Source organism: Xiphophorus couchianus, chromosome 9 (genome assembly GCF_001444195.1).
Source record: "Xiphophorus couchianus chromosome 9, X_couchianus-1.0, whole genome shotgun sequence".
NCBI classification, from domain to species: Eukaryota; Metazoa; Chordata; class Actinopteri; order Cyprinodontiformes; family Poeciliidae; genus Xiphophorus; species Xiphophorus couchianus.
Window position 1 is genome coordinate 3001981 of NC_040236.1, and position 17859 is coordinate 3019839.

The 17859-nt window shown below is 39.0% G+C and overlaps 2 protein-coding genes across 4 annotated transcripts; one reads left to right on the forward strand and one right to left on the reverse strand.

Moving 5' to 3' along the window:
• Positions 1–3458: 3458 nt before the first annotated feature.
• LOC114151222 (DNA-directed RNA polymerase III subunit RPC4-like) lies at positions 3459–9444 on the forward strand. Of its 3 annotated transcripts, none has more exons than XM_028028306.1 (8): positions 3459–4304; positions 5080–5123; positions 5200–5354; positions 5460–5584; positions 6584–6692; positions 7386–7648; positions 8540–8692; positions 9117–9444. In XM_028028306.1, exons 1-8 carry the CDS (start codon positions 4122–4124, stop codon positions 9246–9248), a joined length of 1164 nt encoding a protein of 387 aa, XP_027884107.1. In that variant the 5' UTR covers positions 3459–4121; the 3' UTR covers positions 9249–9444. The 3 variants fall into 3 exon arrangements, with proteins under 3 accessions (XP_027884107.1, XP_027884104.1, XP_027884105.1); XM_028028303.1 differs by having other exon boundaries at positions 3463–4304; positions 5077–5123; XM_028028304.1 differs by having other exon boundaries at positions 3463–4304; positions 5077–5123; positions 7389–7648.
• Positions 9445–10577: 1133 nt separating this feature from the next.
• On the reverse strand, positions 10578–17417 carry tfam (transcription factor A, mitochondrial). Its single transcript, XM_028028307.1, has 7 exons — positions 17155–17417; positions 15592–15734; positions 13396–13466; positions 13048–13197; positions 11758–11853; positions 11373–11429; positions 10578–11281 (listed from the first exon to the last, which is right to left on the reverse strand). Exons 1-7 carry the CDS (start codon positions 17235–17237, stop codon positions 11003–11005), a joined length of 879 nt encoding a protein of 292 aa, XP_027884108.1. The 5' UTR covers positions 17238–17417; the 3' UTR covers positions 10578–11002.
• Positions 17418–17859: the final 442 nt, after the last annotated feature.

The following is a 17859-nucleotide window of genomic DNA, read 5'->3' on the forward strand; positions in this document are numbered from 1 at the left end:
ATTATTAATTATTATTAATTATTATTATTATTATTATTATACGATATCTCATTTATGTCTATAAAACGTGACTGAAAACTATTTCCAGCATTCCTTACTATTTAAGAATTTAATTAGTTAAATGTCAAGGGGAAAATTAAAACGGAGAATTCAAAGAATACTAGCTTAATAAATCGACTTCCGGTTACTCCTTCCCTTTTTACCCCAGTTACCTGATAAGCTTAAACTTTTTATGTTTCCTCTGACTAGAATATGAAGGTGTGCCCAGACAGAGTCCTGACTTAAATCTTTTCTAACAGATCAGCAAGATTTCAAAAATGTCCCACAATTCAAATCCTGAGATTTACTGAGTTTAGAGGAAGAAAACTGACCTGAAATTTATGTTGTATTAAGAGTAAGCTCAACAATAGCCTATGTTGTTTAAAATTTTAATTCAAGCTTCATGCCTCATATAAAAATGTTCATTCTTCCATCTAAGAAGATCACAGCTCATTTCAATTATAATTCACTTCATTCATACAATGTCAGTTCACAAGAAATGGTACATAAAATCTCACCTACGCCCTGGAAAGTGCAGGTGCAGTAATGTAGACAAAGAAAACTTACATCACATCTAGCAAATGTGCCACCAGGCAGCTGTGGTAGAAACCAGTTTATTTGCATTCGGTTTGGTTGGATCCCAGACACATAGAAACACTTTAAAAGTTCTCTTACAGTGTTTGAATATACAAAATACTCTGATCCAATTCTTGCTCTTTGCAGTTAACGGAAATCAAGCAAATTATTTCATCTTTCCTCTTAATCCATGTCTTTTACCAAAAAACATGTAGTGCCTCCTCACACAATCTTCAGTATTTACTGCAAGATGCTGCATATCTTCTATAAGCCTGTTGTGGAGGGAGCCATGTCATCTGGCATTACCTGTTGGGGAAGCAGCATGAGAACCCCGGACTTAGAAAGCTGAAGAAACTGACAAAGATTCTGTTCTGGGATCTCTAGAGATGATCTTGCAAAGAAGGATTCTTAAAATAAGAAATATAAAGGACAATGACTGTTATTCAATGACATGTTGTTGACATTCAGAGGCTTCTTCAGGTCCATGGTAGTACAAACAGCTAAAGGAGATCAGCCTATTCGACAACTTTTAAAAAAAACCTGAGTAACATAAGTTAAAGTATATGAAGTATTTTTGAATTTAACTGAATTCCACACCATTGTGTGTGCCTGAATACATGCTGCACCATTCTTCCAAGGGAAGAAATTAATTAAATTTTAGCTGAACAAATGTTTTCCCATTCATGTTTATTAAAGAAAAGCTTATGATAAAACATGGCATTGTAATTGTTGTGGTCTAATGAATTATTTTCTGACCATTCATCTTGGATGCCCAACCTAACCTGCTCCCTGTGCTCAACTGCTTGTAGTCCATTTGTTTTAGATTGATGTCATCTTGTAAAAAAAGAAAAATATATATACTAAGTGAAAGTGTAAAATAAAGGTAGACATGTCTCTTTGACAGTTCACTGTGAGGGAGTAACATAAGTTCTGCTAGTTTTGATGGGAGGGAAGTAACTCCTTGAATGAAGTTGAATGCATCTGCTGTTAAACAGAAAGGCAAAAGAAGAAGAAACATGGCTACACCATATTCTGTGAATGTTAGATTTTGTAACACACTAATAAACTAAACAAAGTCTATAATTCAATCAAGGTAGTTCACCTGGTTTTCAGTTTTTTTCCTTAACACCACCATCTACAGCCATGTCCTCTTACTAAAGAACCAGGTTCATTCTCAGTAAGAATAGTAATTTTACAGCAGGAATGATGGCCTCTCTGAAGCACTTTCCAGCAGCTTCAGCAAGTGTTTATGTTCTGTCAGCTATGCAAAGCTTTCTGTGCTCATATCACAAGAGACCAGACTTTATTTACGAAGCAACATTGCGTTTATTTAAGATGGAAAGGTGGCTTTAGATATTTGAATATCTCTGAAAGTTAATTTCGGGAACAAATTTGCAGATCATTATGCACCAGAGGGCTATCAGTCTAGAATATATTTATGATGGTTAGAAGTAGTGAGGAATGAGCTGAAGTAACAGGCTTAAAATTAGCCATATGTGGCAAGAGTGAAAAAGTTCAAATAGCAAATGAAGACATTTATTAAAGATATTACATGTTTTTAGTGCCATGGGTAAAGTAAAAGAAGTAGACAAGAAGAGATACAACACTGAAAGTAGGACATATTGGACTAAGTAAGTTATTGTTAATACTTGGAAACAATTAAAATAAAAAATACTATCTATGTATAGAGGTTTAAGGAAATATTAAGATGACAGGAGTGATGAGTTAAAAATTAAATATAGAAAAGAAAAATGGGTCATGGATATGCACAAACATGTCTATAAGGAAACATTAGCAGAAGGAAGGTCCTGCTGTGCTAGAGCAAATGTTTTATCGGGTTTTTGACTACTCATTGTGTTCAGCAGAATTAATTGTTGATAAAAATTTTTGTTTCATTTTTGATCCATATTTAATATGAATAAATATAAAGACACAAGCGAAATGAATTGTGGCCATGTTGACAGGAATATACCATGACGTAGCTTTGTGTGTCCAGAAACACTCGTCAGGCAGGCTACCACTGTGTGAGGGAAAAACAACTTTGTGAACAAATGACCTATTTCTGTTTATTAAAGCCTCATTTAGAATTAAAGGTAAATACAATGTTATGAACCTGGTGAGCAAATGACCATCAGCGGCCAGTTCCTGTGATTCCAAGTTGTTCATGTCCCATATCTGTCTGTACTTAACTATGCAATAACACTGCCGTCATACATGTTACTGCTGTTTACTTAGATACTTTTATACAACCTATTCCCTAGTTACAAGAGAAGTCTGTAGGGACATAGTTATTCTGATGACTGTTAATAGAAAATATGCATTTATACGGACTTTAAGGAAACAGTTTAAACATCAATCGTATTTAATAACCCTTATTTCTGTAGGTGTTTAAAATCCTTCACATTCTTTAGATAACACAATATTTTCAGTCCCACTTCTATCAGTTTACTACATCCTCTGCCTAAAGGGGAAAACCAAGGTGTCTAAAGGGGGAAAACAGCGCCCCCTAGAGTCACAATATACGATAGTCGCAGAATTAGGCTCCTGCTTTTAGAATGATGAAAATATAATTATTATTTTCGTTTCTCTGAACCAAATTATTTTCTATTTTTAATATTTTAAATATGAAACGAAAACGAAAACAAACATAAAACTTCCATCACCTCTTTTAGATAAGATTCAGAAACGATAAGATTCATATTTGAATTTCACAATTTGTATTTTAAGTCAAAAATAAATAATTACCTGTTTTTGTTTGTTTGTTTGTTTGTTTTGTTATTTCTGGTTTCTGATGTAAACAAAAATCACCAAAATGTACCCGGAGCATCGTCCTACAAACTGCAAAATGATCCTTTATCAGACGGTGGCGGTTATGCACAACATGTCTGCCGTCGCCAGAACAAGTAGCAGAAGAAGAAGAAAACTACGACGAAGAAGAAGAAGCTGTTACCGCTGTGTGCTGTTTTGAACGATCAGTAAAAATAGCAGTGAGAAGCATCAACTCTGGAAAGAAAAGATCGACGCCATTTCAAAGCCAGGGACAAAAGCAAATAGAAAGTATTTTCTTTTTTTTTTTATGCTTCCTTCCTGCAGTCGAAGCCTCTTGAAAACCACCATTTTAAATGAAAAATAACTTCATTTTCTGGAGAAATTAAAGGCTGAAGCTAAAATACAGATGCTAATGCTGTTCTGGAAATTTTTGGCTTAGCATATTGATATTCTACATCATATTGATGTAGAAGCTGGATCTGATGCCAATACATTCATTTCCGGGAAGCAAAGAGATTGTTGTTTTTGTTGTTGTGTTTTTTGCATCACTTATTAAAACAGGATAAGATAAGAAGGTAATATGGAGGACGAAGTTTGCTTGGATTCGCCTTTACAAAACTGTTTGTGTTATTATGTGTTTATACACTGAGTGAATCGAGTACTGTTACTAGAAGGAAACCTGAGGTCCAGTCATATCAAAGTCAGACCTGAAGGAGAGAAACAAACTGCTTCTAGAAATGAGCGATTCGGGGAATCCAGCCAGCATCCCGAGCTGCTCCGGCTTTAGAAGCGGGCCAGAGCGGACTGGAAGCGCCGAGCAGAGCCGAGTCTGGAGCCTGAGCTCCTCCAGTCAGCGGGGCAGATTGCCGTCGCTCAGAACCAGGGACCTGACGCTGGGGGGAGCCGTCAGGAAGACAAAGGTAGGGGCCGCTTTTTAGACAGTTTGCTGAAACACGACAATCACACTAATAATGTCAAGCAATTATAATTTAATTATTAATTATAACGGTATAATTATGATAACACACAATAAAGCCAATCATGTTCAATTATCTAAAGAGCTGCAGATTAAGTTTTAATTTTAATCCACTAATAAAAACATTCTCAGTTTAGCTTCTTCTGAAAGAAGTGTGATTTATATCACTAAGCTCCACACGGTAACCGCAGTTAATTTTTTTTACTAATATCCATTCCTTTTCTAACACCCTGCTAAGTCCATGCAGAAACTCTCCAGGCTGGGAATCGAACCCACGACCTCCTTACTGGAAGGCAACAGTGCTACCAACTGCGTCACTGTCCAGCCCGAATTTACAGATATGCTTAAGTGGTTAAAACATTTTTTGCAAAAGTAGCATTTCCAATTGTACTGTCAGTTTTGTTTTATGATTTACCATCAATAACTGAAATTTATCCTGAAAATGATCAATCAAAAAGTTTTATTATGATAAACAAATTTTGACAATATTTGATAAACTATTAATATGGCCTCCCCTGAATGCAGCTGTTGGGGAAACCCTCCACTTACATATCTTTCTTTCTTGTTTTTTTTTTACTGTACAAATAAGTTAATCTTAGCCAAGTTCATCTGTATTTGTCTAAGCTAAACTAATATGTATGCAGCATTTTTTTTATTTTTAAATAAACACAAATATTTACGCTATATCCTATTTATTCTGTTTCTCTGCTCTGTAGAAGACATGGGAGCCTAACGTCCACGCTGTGAGAAAACCGAAAGATGAGTGAGTGACTGTTAAACTGAAATAAACACGGCAGGTTTTTGCAAGAGCCCCTCTTTGATCCAGCTACCTTCCCCAGGCTGCAAGCAGAAAACCCCGTGGCTCCTAAAAAGGAAAAAAGAGAGAGGGATGCGAAGAGAAAAGAGAGCAGAGGTGGGAGGAAAGCGAGACCTCAGGTCATCCAGTCCCACTCCATCTTTGAACAATGTCCTGGTGTCTCCAATTACAGAACAGGTGGGCCTCCTCTGTCTTCTCTCAGCCTCTCCTGTCGTTCTCAGTGGCACATGAGCACATTTGGGCTTGATGAACTCCAGGTTGATGTCGTCCTTCTCCCTCCAGGCCGGCATGGTGCCAGAGGCCTGCAGAGCTCCTCCACATCTCCTGTTTGCAGACCCGTGAAAAAAGAAGGGAAGAATTCGTCGGAGGATGAAGATCATCTTCTCAGTAAACTGCAGCGAGACGACGTGAGTGATTCCTGATGCAGCTTTGTACGCCCATTAGGATTTATTCACACGTTCTCTCAAATCATTTTTCATTTTTCACTTGCGCTACATGTGACCTAAAACAACACCTGTAACTCTGGCTTTGGAAGGGGCAGTGAAAAGCACCTGAAAGATTTCTGGGTTTTTTCCCCTTTTTGTGCCACGCTTCTGATCACTAAACTAATTTTAATATCACCCAAAAAGCTGATTATAAATGATGATTTTATGTAGTAAGGAAGAGAAGTGATCCATACCAACATGATCCTAACGAAACGATCAGTTGTATTTTTTTTTTTATTTCACAGAGATCTGTTTATTGTCTCTCTTGCAGAATTAATAAATCTCTTAAATAGAGGCGATTTTGCTATGAAGCAAACGGAATCAGCAGTGAAATCACAATAAAACCATTTGTGCAGCCTGGTTTACAGGCTGCACAGTGGCGCAGTTGGTAGCACTGCTGCAAGGCAACAAGAAGGTCCAGGGTCTTTCTGCATGGAGTTTGCATGTTCTCCCTGTGCATGGTGGGTTCTCTCCAGGTACTCTGGGTTCCTCCCACAGTCCAAAAACATGACTGTTAGGTTAATTTGTCTCTCTAAATTCTCCCTAGGTGTGTGTGTGTGTGTGCATGGTTGTTTGTCCTGTCTGTCTCTGTGTTTCCCTGCGACAGACTGGTGACCTGTTAGCTGGAGATAGGCACCAGCACCCCTCCTGACCCCTATAGGGACAAGTGTGTAAGAAAATGGATAAATGGTTTACTATGGAATAAATCAAGACATGACTTTGAATAAAAAATTTTATTTCTTCATCAACTTTCAAACCAAGCTAATGTGGCCCAGTTGTAACATCCATTGTTTTTGTTATTACTTGCAGCTGAACACGTTTGATTAATGGTGCTGCATTAGACACAGTAAAGGTTAACTCAGGACTCTTTAGAGTAAAAGATCCTCTGGTTCTAACTCAATGTGTTTGCTACTCCTGCAGTTCATAGTTGATCCAGAGTTGAGGAATGACGCCCACCTGAACCCCATCGCCCTGCCTCTGTATCAGTCCAGCGGCTTCTCCAGGCGCCCCAGGTCGTCCACCGCGACACGTAAGAGATCAGTCTGGGTTTCACTGCTTCCACTCGTCCACTCTGCTTCCTTTTACTTCCTGTCTTCATGGACTTTCAGCTTTCAGGCGGTTCTCTATTAATAAATAGCAGCAAAAACTTTGCAACTCAGTTTTGTTTTCTCCAGGTTAATCAGACTCAGGTCTTAGCGCTGTCAGTCATACTTGTGTACACACTGCTCAGTGAACTAATGGGAAAGGAACAACTTGCCATTCAAGGAAAACTGCTTGTCCGCCGTCATCAGTGCCCATGCTAACTAGCCTGAGCATTAACATCAAGATCCGCTGTGGGAATTTAGCCGTAGCTTAGCAGAGACCAAGGGGGAGGGTGTGAACAACGCAGGCATAATTGATCTCTCCCCCTGGTTCTGACTGGTTGTTTCTCAAAGAGCGCTGCATTTCTGCAGATGGCAGTAGGACCACAGGAAGGGAGAGGAGCTCAATGTTTCCACAGATTATCTGTCTCATATTGGTGAAAGCTTTAACAAATATGTAAAAAAAAAAAAACAACAACATATTGTTTATAAATGTTACATACTACAGCTATAAAGGAGCTCTGTCGTTCAGAATTTAAAGTTTTGTGTTGTGAGAAGAAGAGCAGGGTGTGTCATAAAATGTGACTCTAAAGCTTCCTCTCCTTACCTGCTGCTCACACTGGTGCATTACATTTTGTCAGCAGGTCAAGATGACCTCCCGGTCTTAACAGCGCCACACTGTGGTGCTGATGGAAAAGCAGCCCTCTTGACTGACTGGCAGAAATCTGAGCAGTTGTCCCTGGTGAAGATGCTGCAGGAACTCAGTGTTTCAGGAGGAGAAGAGCTGTTCTTCATGCAGTTTCCAGACTGTCTTCCTGGCAGACACTCTGCACCGAAAGCAGACCTTCATCATGGAGGGGCGTCAGGGAAACCTTCAAAGACAGACGCAAAGTCAGCACAGCAAGTGAGTGAAAACTGCACTTTATGCCACGATGCTTTCCAATAAGGCTTACGCATCAGACTTGATGAGCTAAAAGCATAAACTTGTCACAAATCTGACAGTTTTCACACTGTTTCAGATTTTTATTTTATTATTACAATTTTATTCCACAATGGTTTTAACTGATTCCCTCCTGAAAGGTCTGCACTCACATAATAGCAAAGTAAAAATGTTTTGTAGAAATTTGTTTAAATTTCTACAAAACAAAATTAACCACATGTATATACTGTAAGTAATCACAAGCTTTTGTCATGAGGTTTGAAGTTGAGCTCATCACTGATCATCAGTGGGTTGGACATGATTAGGAAACACATCATATCCACCGCTGAGAGATTTACATTTAAAATCATTTCTATTCAAGTTAGCATAAGCAGTGATGATAAAAAGTATTCATCGCCATAACCTTGGTTTGAAAAATTAGCCTAGATCACCATAATTTGGATTTTATGGCAGTAAAATAAAATAAAAAACCCCAACAAACTGTAATGCCAAAGTGAAAATGATTTCTACAAAATAACCACAGTTAAATACAATTTTTAAAAAAAGAATCATAAAGGAGGGGCTCTGCCTAGATCAGGCTGTCCTCACAACATGAGAGACAAGGAAGCAGACTACTGAGAGGACACCAGGTTACCATGACTACACTGAAGGAGTTCTCTTCTTATTTCTTTCCCGCATTTTAGTTTCACTCTGCCTCTGCCATAAATTCCAAATAAATGTTTTTATTTTAAATTGACTTTAAACAACAGAGATGTTTGTAAAAGCCTGTAATTCAAAAATGGGAATAAAATATGCAGAAACCTGAAAGGTGGTAGCCATGACACCTGGTCCACTCATATCCCCGTCTTTCTCCAGGTATCCGGCAACATGGACGGCTCCCTTGTCCTCTCAGAATTCCCTGAGGGATTTTTGGGCAAACTACAAATCAGGAAGTCAGGGAAGGTGGAGCTAAAGCTGGGTGACGTCATCCTGGACGTGTCAGAAGGAGCTGCCTTTTCTTTCCTGCAGGTCAGTGTTCCTGTTTCCAAAATTATTCCATTACGTCGGATCGACTGTCATGGCAACAATGTTAGTTATTAAAGCACATTTGAATTTAGTTTCAGTGTCGGTCTTTGGACTAAAAGATCACCTTTTTTTTTTTGCAATTAAATCATTTCTAATCATTTTGAGTCTAGGTTTAGTTGGCTAAATTGAAATGTATTTCTTGTGAGATGTTGTTGATCCTCGCTCTGCAAAATGTTTACAAATCTAAAATGTTCCCACGCCTTTCCTTCTGTTTGCCATGACATTTTAATATGAAATATTCTGATTATTTCAGTAATATTCTGAGTGTTTTCTAGACCTGGCTTCTTCTCATTGCTGAAGCTTCCTGTGCTCCAGCTTCCATCCCCATTACCTCTGACAGGAATGCTGCTTTTTTAAAATCTTTCAGCAACTGGTGTCGGTCCGTCTGTCCGGTGGGAGAACTGGGAACATGACGGTGTTGGGAAACGTCCGTCACAAGCTGGTTTTGTCTCCCGACTTCCAGTCCTTGTTGAGGCAGGCGACTGCACAGCAGCCATGAGGCTCACGTCTGCAGACTGTGAATTACTGGACTATTGGACTAATATGACAGTTCAACGTTTGTTACTGAAAAAGCATTCTGTTTTCATAAAGATGACTTATTTTTCTACTTTCACTGTGAGAAATCTTTAAACCTAGTAAATCTAAAAAATCTTTGATGATGTTTTTGAGACTAATAAACAAGATTCATTCTGAGCTTCAGGTGAGTTCTGAATATTCCCTCTACAATTAGATCCACCAATTACACCGGGGTTGTCACTCATTTATATTTTGAGCCAAATCAAGCTTTCAAATATCTGCAAAGTGGCAGAATGTATTCATAAAACACATTTTAACTGCTAAAATTTTAACAAACAGATGCATTCTCTGAGCACTTCTTAAAATTAAATAACATTGAATCATATTTTCATATTGATGTAATTTGGCATTACTCAAAGAAAAACAGCCCAAAATGATAACATTTTTAAGCACACAACTATTATCTTTAGAGCTGCACTGTGTAACTTTGACAAAAACTATATATTTTTGGCATATTTGTTGACCATGTCATGACAGTATTATATAATCTGTGAGTAGCTCCATCTCCTCTGGCTTCTCTAAGTTATCGCCGTCAGAAGAAATGCACCGCTGCCGAACAAAAGCAACCGGAGCCAGGAGGCGGGTTTTAGCGCTGTCAATCAACTTTGTGTACTCCCTGTTCAATGTGCTAATGGTGAAGAAACAATTTACCGCTACAGGAAATCCATGCATCTGCCATCATTGGTGGCCATGCTAACTGAAATTTCCCTGTGCTGTAAAAGAGAGAAGAACTGATCCAAATGAGGCGACTGTTAATGTTAATATTCTGGAAGTGTGACCAACATGGACTGAACAGCTTCCTTCACTTCCTCTGCTGCCGTCGCTAAAACTACAAGCAGACTACAATTTTAAAACAGCGCAGAGAATTGACGTCATCCTTCACAACTTCCCCTTTTGTTCGCTGGCTGTCCTGAAGGAATCCAAGTAAATGGGAGAAAACTCAGCCTGTGCAGTGAAGCAAGAATTGAAATGAGCAGAATTGCACAGCAAGGCAACGATCAGGCTAGGTCCAAATGTTCCAGGGGAATATTCCCCACACCAAGATACCATCACTATAAAGTACCTTGAGTTATTGTGACTAAGTATTGAATTAAATTCATTGCTAAAGAGAACAAATACTATCATAAAAATATTCATACAGTCTTTACGTAACATCCATATTACTGCCTTCAGATGCAGCAACAAATGCAGACAGCAGTCAGGATCCACCATCTCTAACTGAAAACTTTTTTTTTAGAAAAACAACAGACACTGATGGTTTTCATATTCTTTTTGTAACAAATACAGGATATCTCATCTAGGCTCAGTCTTTCCAGTAATACTATAATTCAGAGGACTTGTTTTTGTACAGAGGCAATCAATGCAGACTGAAGAGACAACCGTCTCTAAATGTCTCTAAAAAAAAACCTTCCAGTCTTACTATCAACACAGATGTTCGTTTGAAGAAGAAAACACTGTAAATACAAATTGACATGATTCAGACTGAGCTGCGACAGAAATAATGAACTCACATTATGTAAAAATAGACCTACGAAAGTAGAGGTTTATTTGTTAGAATATATAAAAGAAGAATATGAGTCAGTTCTAACGTGATGCGGTCAAAAAAAAAAAGAAGAAACGAAGCAAAACAAAAAGGTGAGCTAGTTTCAGTCGTTTGGACTCCCTTCTAATCACATCTTAGGCTTTTTTTGCAGAGCCTTTTTGGACAGTTTTAGCTGAAGCACTCGGTTTCGCCTTGCTGGATGTTTTTGACTTCTTCTGTGTGGGAGAGGCCTTCTTCACCGATTTAGCTGCCGTCTTCTTTGTTGCTTTCCTCACAGCAGCAGTTTTTTTCTTTTTGCTCTGGGTCTGTTCCCGGACCAGGTCTTCACGTCCAATATCCACCATGTGGTCCTCCCATGACTTGATCTCGTTCTTGTAGCGGATCTTGTCGTCCTCAGCCAGCTGGATGTAGACCTGAGACGTAAAAGAAGGATCAGCAGAACATCTAGATACACTCGACAGGTGAGCAAACCAAAAAAAGAAGTCAATCATGGAGGACCCAAACCTGTTTCTGATGGCTGAACAGATTCCTCCAATCATCCAACAGCGACTTCAATTTGGCCTGAAACAGTCGCGACAATATATGTTTTAGTAAATTTCACAAGTGTTCACAGTTTACATTCTTCACTGTAAAGAAGTTAAGGTGGGATTTCACTGTCTTGGTACACCGTGTCACACATTGGTACACATAACTCAGCTGTTAGTCATGCAGACTGCTTCTATACACATTGGGTTGTTCTCAGGAGCTCAGTGAACTCCAACAGTACCATGATAGGATGAACCTGAGCATTAAGTTTGTGATTAAAGTTCCTCACTACTAAATTCCCCGGTCAGCTGTTGGTGAAGTAACAAAGTGGAAGAGAATGAGGACCACAGTGTGGTCGTCCCACCTGAGTGGTGGTTCCTCTGGCCTCCTGGAAATGCTCCGACATGTAGATGTTGAAAGGAGTTCGACACCGTTTGGGTTTCCCAAGGACGTTCAACTCCTGAAACACACACACACACACACAGCTTTATGCAGTAATAATAAACTGACTTTGAGCCAAAACTCAATTACACCACAGTTACACACAGCTGCATTTTAATAATGTGTGAGTGATTAGAGGATTTTTTATATATATTAAAGCAGTCGTAAACATATAATATTATGTCGAACAGAGTTTGAAAAAAAAGTGACTTTTTTTGGGAAGGTGACAATATGTTTTTGTTATGGCTCAATCAACAAAAAAACAGATTTAAAAATAAACACTGTCAGCAGTATCTTTCATTTCCTGAAGTGCATTTGATTATTTTCTAAAAATTAAAAAAGGTCGAAAGTTTAAGCTGACTGGAGATTTGGTTGAATTTATTTAAATGGAAAACATAAAGTCAGGGCTTAGAAATCTTTAAATGAGACTGAGGCCATATTTGAGAAAAACATGTTTAAGTCTGTTGGGTGCAAAAAAAACCAGTGTCCCAACTGTACTTGAATGCAGCATGAGCAGGTAGAGCAAGGAAATGAGGAGTGTGAAGGAAAGAAGAAAGCTAAGGAATGAAAAAGGGAACCAAGGCAGTAAAACAAAAATCTAAAGAAAGAAAAAAAGGAACTGGCGAAGGAAAAATGAACATAAGGAAGGAAAAGGGGATTTAAAGAAGGGAAAAAATGACTCAAAGGAAAAAGGAATGTAGGGAAGGAAAAACTGACCAGAGGAAGGAAGGGAGGTAGAACAAAAATGTAGTAGGAAAAATATAAGGAAGGAAAGAACTTCTCATATCGAAAAAGATATGACTCTTTATATTGAAAAGAAAGAAGGGAAGACATGAAGGAAGATTATAGGAAGGAAAGGAAGGCAGGATGGTAGGACACAAGGAAGTAAAGAGAAAAAAGATAGGACACTATAAAAGAAAGGGAGGAGTGAAAGCAGGTAAAAGGATCAGGGAGAAAGGAACAAAGGATGGAATAAAGGACAAGAAGATGGAAGAACACAAGAAAAGAATGGAGTGAGGGAGAAGTATGGAAGAAAGGACACAAAGGAGGAGGGATGAAAGGAAGGAACCATCACTGAGACATTGGAGGTGGAATTAAAGTCTGAAAATAGCTGTTTTGTTTTTCCACACTTATCCTGAGATGTAATTCCAGACTTTTCCTCCAGGCTATGTAGGAAGAACCCTGCATGCCAAACGGATGATCATCTTCTCACCCTCTTCTTTCTGATGGCCTTTCGTTTAGCCATCCTCTGTCTCTTCTCCAGAGCCTGCTGCTGGAGCTGAGCCGGGCTCAGCTGGGCCTGGTACTTCTGGAGGTCCACCTTGAACTGGTTCATGGCCTGGACCGAGGCCTGCTGGAACGGCTGGAGGAGAGACAACAGATTTAGTCCACAGCTGGGGCTTCAGGAGGCTGACATGATGATTACCACATGGAGGCAGCAGCAGGTAGAAGCCTGGAGCTACACATGAGAACAAGTCTGACACTAAACACACAGTCAGACGGAAGAGTCTGGTTTTTATTTCAGGAAGTCTCCAACAAATCCTAATGGAGTTAGTAACACCTGTTTCTGCTCTGGGCTCATCATCCTCCACTGCTCGGCGATCTTCCTGACTGCATCCACCAGCTTGATTTCTGAAGGGAAACCAATGAAAGACAGACTGATTAGAATCACATGATCTGCTTCATGCTCTTTTCTTCCTCTCAGTGCCTGCACATTGATCCAGGGTCAAGAATTAGATGAGAAAGACCAGACGGGCCTTAGGCTTGTGTTTGCCATATTGTTGCTGAATTTTGCAAAAGCTATATAAATGATGATTGTGAACATTGTCTACCTCTTTTGTTTCCTCATCATTCCATGTCAGCTTTGACATCTCAGTCATTAAATATCACATCCATGTAAATATCCACCACGGGATATTTAAGCTTTCAATATGATCAGCTCCCAGCAGCGGCAATGTAAAACCATAATATGTGCAAAAGATTTTAAACATTAATTGCACATCTGATCAGGGGTCGTGTCAACTGAATATTTTTCATCTTGGAATGTTTTTCTAAACTATGATGGGAAAATCAGAAGGTCGTCTGTCATTTTCACACACACCTGACCGCTTGGACAGACAGATTCAACTTTACAAAATTGAAAATCCAAAATTCCCCACATGAGAATCATCTCTGACTTGGACTAAGTCTGCAACTCATACAGACTCAGACAATTTACCTAACACCATACACAGACTTTAATCCATTACAGGTTAGAAATTGAGTTTAATAATCACCTTCTTTTTTATTTTCTCTAAATATCATGGTTTTTAATAATTATGTACATGTTGAGTTTGTGAATCAGGAACTGAGTGTGACTGTTCTTCATTGTGACCTCACTAATCTTTTAGATGTCTCTAAGGTGGTCCACGGCATTGGTGAGAAACCTTCATATTCAAAGTCAGTTTAGTTTTAATCTAAACAAACATCTTCAGATTAATCCCATCAGAATAAAAAACTTAGTAATCTTACAGCTGGAACAGTTTTTATTTGAATAAAAGCTGATGTCCTCTAACAGCTGGACACTCAAAAATCACACAGACACATTTTTGTCGGTTCAGATCTGCAGTTTCTGCCATTACGAGTTCAGAGCTGTGATGAAACTGGATTAACATCTAATCTAATCGTCCCAGCAAAGACTTATTAAACCCGGCTTGAGAGGAGATTAGCAGAAGAGGCTACTACCGTCCAGCCCGGTTACTAGGATACAGTAAACATACCCTACTGTATGCACTCTTTTTAACGGAATATTATGGATCTGACTATCTAAGTGGATTTCTGATTTGTTCTGATGAAATGTTAAGCTTTCTTGTTATTCAGCAGATACTCAACTTTCCAGTAGAGGAAAAGTTGTCAGAGTCACCATTTCTACCAGCATTTGTAACGTAGCTCAGCTGGTTCTGGAAGTGTCCAGTCAAAGCCCACAGAGACCGTGAAGAGTAAAGAAAAAAAACCCAAAACACTGGAAATTAGGAATGGACTGTTTTCAAGCCGATAATTGATCTATGAAAGCCTCACCTGCTAATTCTGTAAACACTGTTGAACAACTGAAAACCACTGGCTTTCTTCTTTTCTCCTCACTCTCTATGTCGCACACAGACTTGTTGCCATAGCAACTGACTGACACAAATGCCTCTGTTGTATGTAAACATGTCCCACACAGAGGACAGGACACTCAGTCCGTTACAGTATTGTGTTTTCAGGCTTGATGTTTATTTTGTGATTATTAATGAGTGACTGTCTGAACACAGCAGTGGTTGATCAGCTCATTTAAACTCCTGCTCTACTGATGATTTGTCAGAGTTGATGTGTGTGTGTGTCGCCTTTTTTTTGTTTTTTAACTGAACTGAAACACACTCCAGCACTGTGCACAGGTGCCAAATTTCTGGATGTAAACAAAATCTATCATGTCAAGTTGGTAAAATGTTTGCCAATACTTTTTCTTTATTTTTTTTCTTCATGTCACAAAGACCAAGCTGAAGAGCTCTGGCGCCCCCCATTAGGTGACACGCTCCACACCTTGAAATGCCCTGCAGGATAATATAGGTAGTGGCTGATTTTCAGACCTTTGTGGAGGAAGCTAAGATCAGGATCGGTTTTTACTCACTAGTATCAACCGATCGCCCCAAACTAAGAAAATCAGGGCAGATCGATTACCGTACCCCTACAACATGTCATGTGGATATTTTCCTCTTAACAGGTCAGAGCTGCTGGTTACCTGGGTTTTGACTGATCACAACTGGTTTCTGCTGAAGAACGTATCTCATGTATCCGTTTAGAGGTCTCTTTGGTGGGCCGCTGGCCTGCCAGGTCAGATATTTCACTGGGTTGATATTTGCACCGCAGACGATACTGGCGCATCTGAAAACAGCAACAGACATTCATTCACATTTTACACATCAGGCTGCTGCCCCCTCATTCTGTCACAAACAATAACATTTCAAGAAGCAACCAGAAGGTTCCGTCAGAAACTTCCCTCAAATAACCATAAACATGGATGAGGATAAATTTGGCCTTCAACGGCTTCCAGACTGCTACGAAAAGACCTTTGAACTTCTTTGGCCAAATTAATAAAAGATTTGTTTGACACCAGACCTGTGAAGGAGAGCTGCACATTTACACAGGTTGAGAAGGACCTTTGGAGCTTTTTCCCAAACAGACAATTCCAACATCACCACTGAAAACCACAGTAGGTTCACTGTGTCACCACTTCATGATGGTCTGGAACAGAGATGTCTGCAGCATGTGGGTCTCACAGCATGACAAACCCCTCCTCACAGCATGATACTGCCACCTCTGTACTTCAGTAAGAACTAGGGCTGCACAATATTAGAAAATCTAGTGACAACGCTGTTAAATATTATTAATGACATCAGTTGAGACATTTGCCTATTTTCTTCACAGGTTCAATATTAGATTAGCATGAAATATGAAGGTTCATAATACTTGGAATATATTAGTCTGCAATTATTGATATCCAAACAGTCATTTGCACTATAAATATTGCATACACTAATATTGCAATAATCATATTGCAGCATATTGTGCTGCAGCCTCAGCACAATATGCTGAGGCTGCAAAACAATACATCCACAAAGTGTTGTGAAATAAAATAACCTATCAGAAGCTTGGGCTTTCCAAATGGTTTAGAAGTGCAGTAGACTTAGAAAAAGAAAAAAAATATATATATATATACATATATAAAAACTTTTAAAAAAAAATATTTCAGTATTCTGGCATTTAGCAAATCAAAATTATTTTTGATTGACCTAAAACAGGGAAAGTTTGATCTGATTTTATGTAAGAAAATTAGTCTTTTTTTAAAAATTCACTGTTTACAACCGCGTGTTGGAGCCAGTACGCAGAGTTTCGAACCTGAGTAGGTTAGAAAAAAAATCCAAGGAAAATTGACAACTCTGTGGATATTTTTGATAAACAGTTTGTTAGTTGCCTAATCATGCCACTGTTGGAAAAGAGCAGGATGCCCATGATGAACGGATCTGAACTTCTGACCCTGAAAGCCGCGTCCTCCTTTTCTAAACCTTAACAATAAACCCTTTCAGATGCAGCAGTTTAACACAGAACTATTACGAGATTATAAATATGTATCATGACATATTCTGTCAAGAAGACGGTGCATCAAAAATGATAAAAACTAAAAGCTGCAGCAGACGTTTAAACTTTTGCAAATACGTTAGAATCTATAAACTGAAGGTAAACACTATATTGTTATAGCTCGGCACAAACATCATCAGTCTAACAGAAACATGCTGTTCGCTACCTTGCAGGCGTGTTTGTGTAGAATGCACTGAATGACCTAGCCATGAGGCTAGCCGTGGCCGTCAGTAGGTTATATGGAGCCATGTCGGTGTTCCAACGCCTAGCAGGACGTTGAACAGAAACGGAGAAGCGGGTGAACAGTTCAAAGACACTGCAATATGGCTACACCCATGCATTAGACTTTTTTCATACGATACAGTGTATCTTCCGTTCCCCTATCAACTAATAATAGCGCGCTCTCACTGTGGCCCAGTGCATTGTGGGTAATACTTCTGTTGCCGTCGTCTTTTTCCTGTCCCTCTAGCGCCATCCACTGGAGTGAAGGAAGAGGCAGAAGCGACTTTTTAAATCGACGCGCGCCCATACTTGCAGTCAGCTGTCTATCACAGAAGTTTTTATTATTTATAATTCTTATAAATCTAATACCTTATACATACAAATATGGAAACGAACGTTGTCCAGTGATACCTCAGTTCTACACATAATATTCATGTCTACGAGTGCTGCATATCACACCAGCTCTTAAATAGAATATAAAAGAATTCAAAATTCAAAATCAGTTCATTTGAATTGTCCATTAAAAAAATAAACGTCAAAACAAGACTGTTTTCAAGACAGAAGTCTAGTTCATGTACAATCAATCAGATAGAATGTAGTCGATTCCTTTATACAATGTGGGGCTAAAACGAAGGCAGCTTAAAACGAC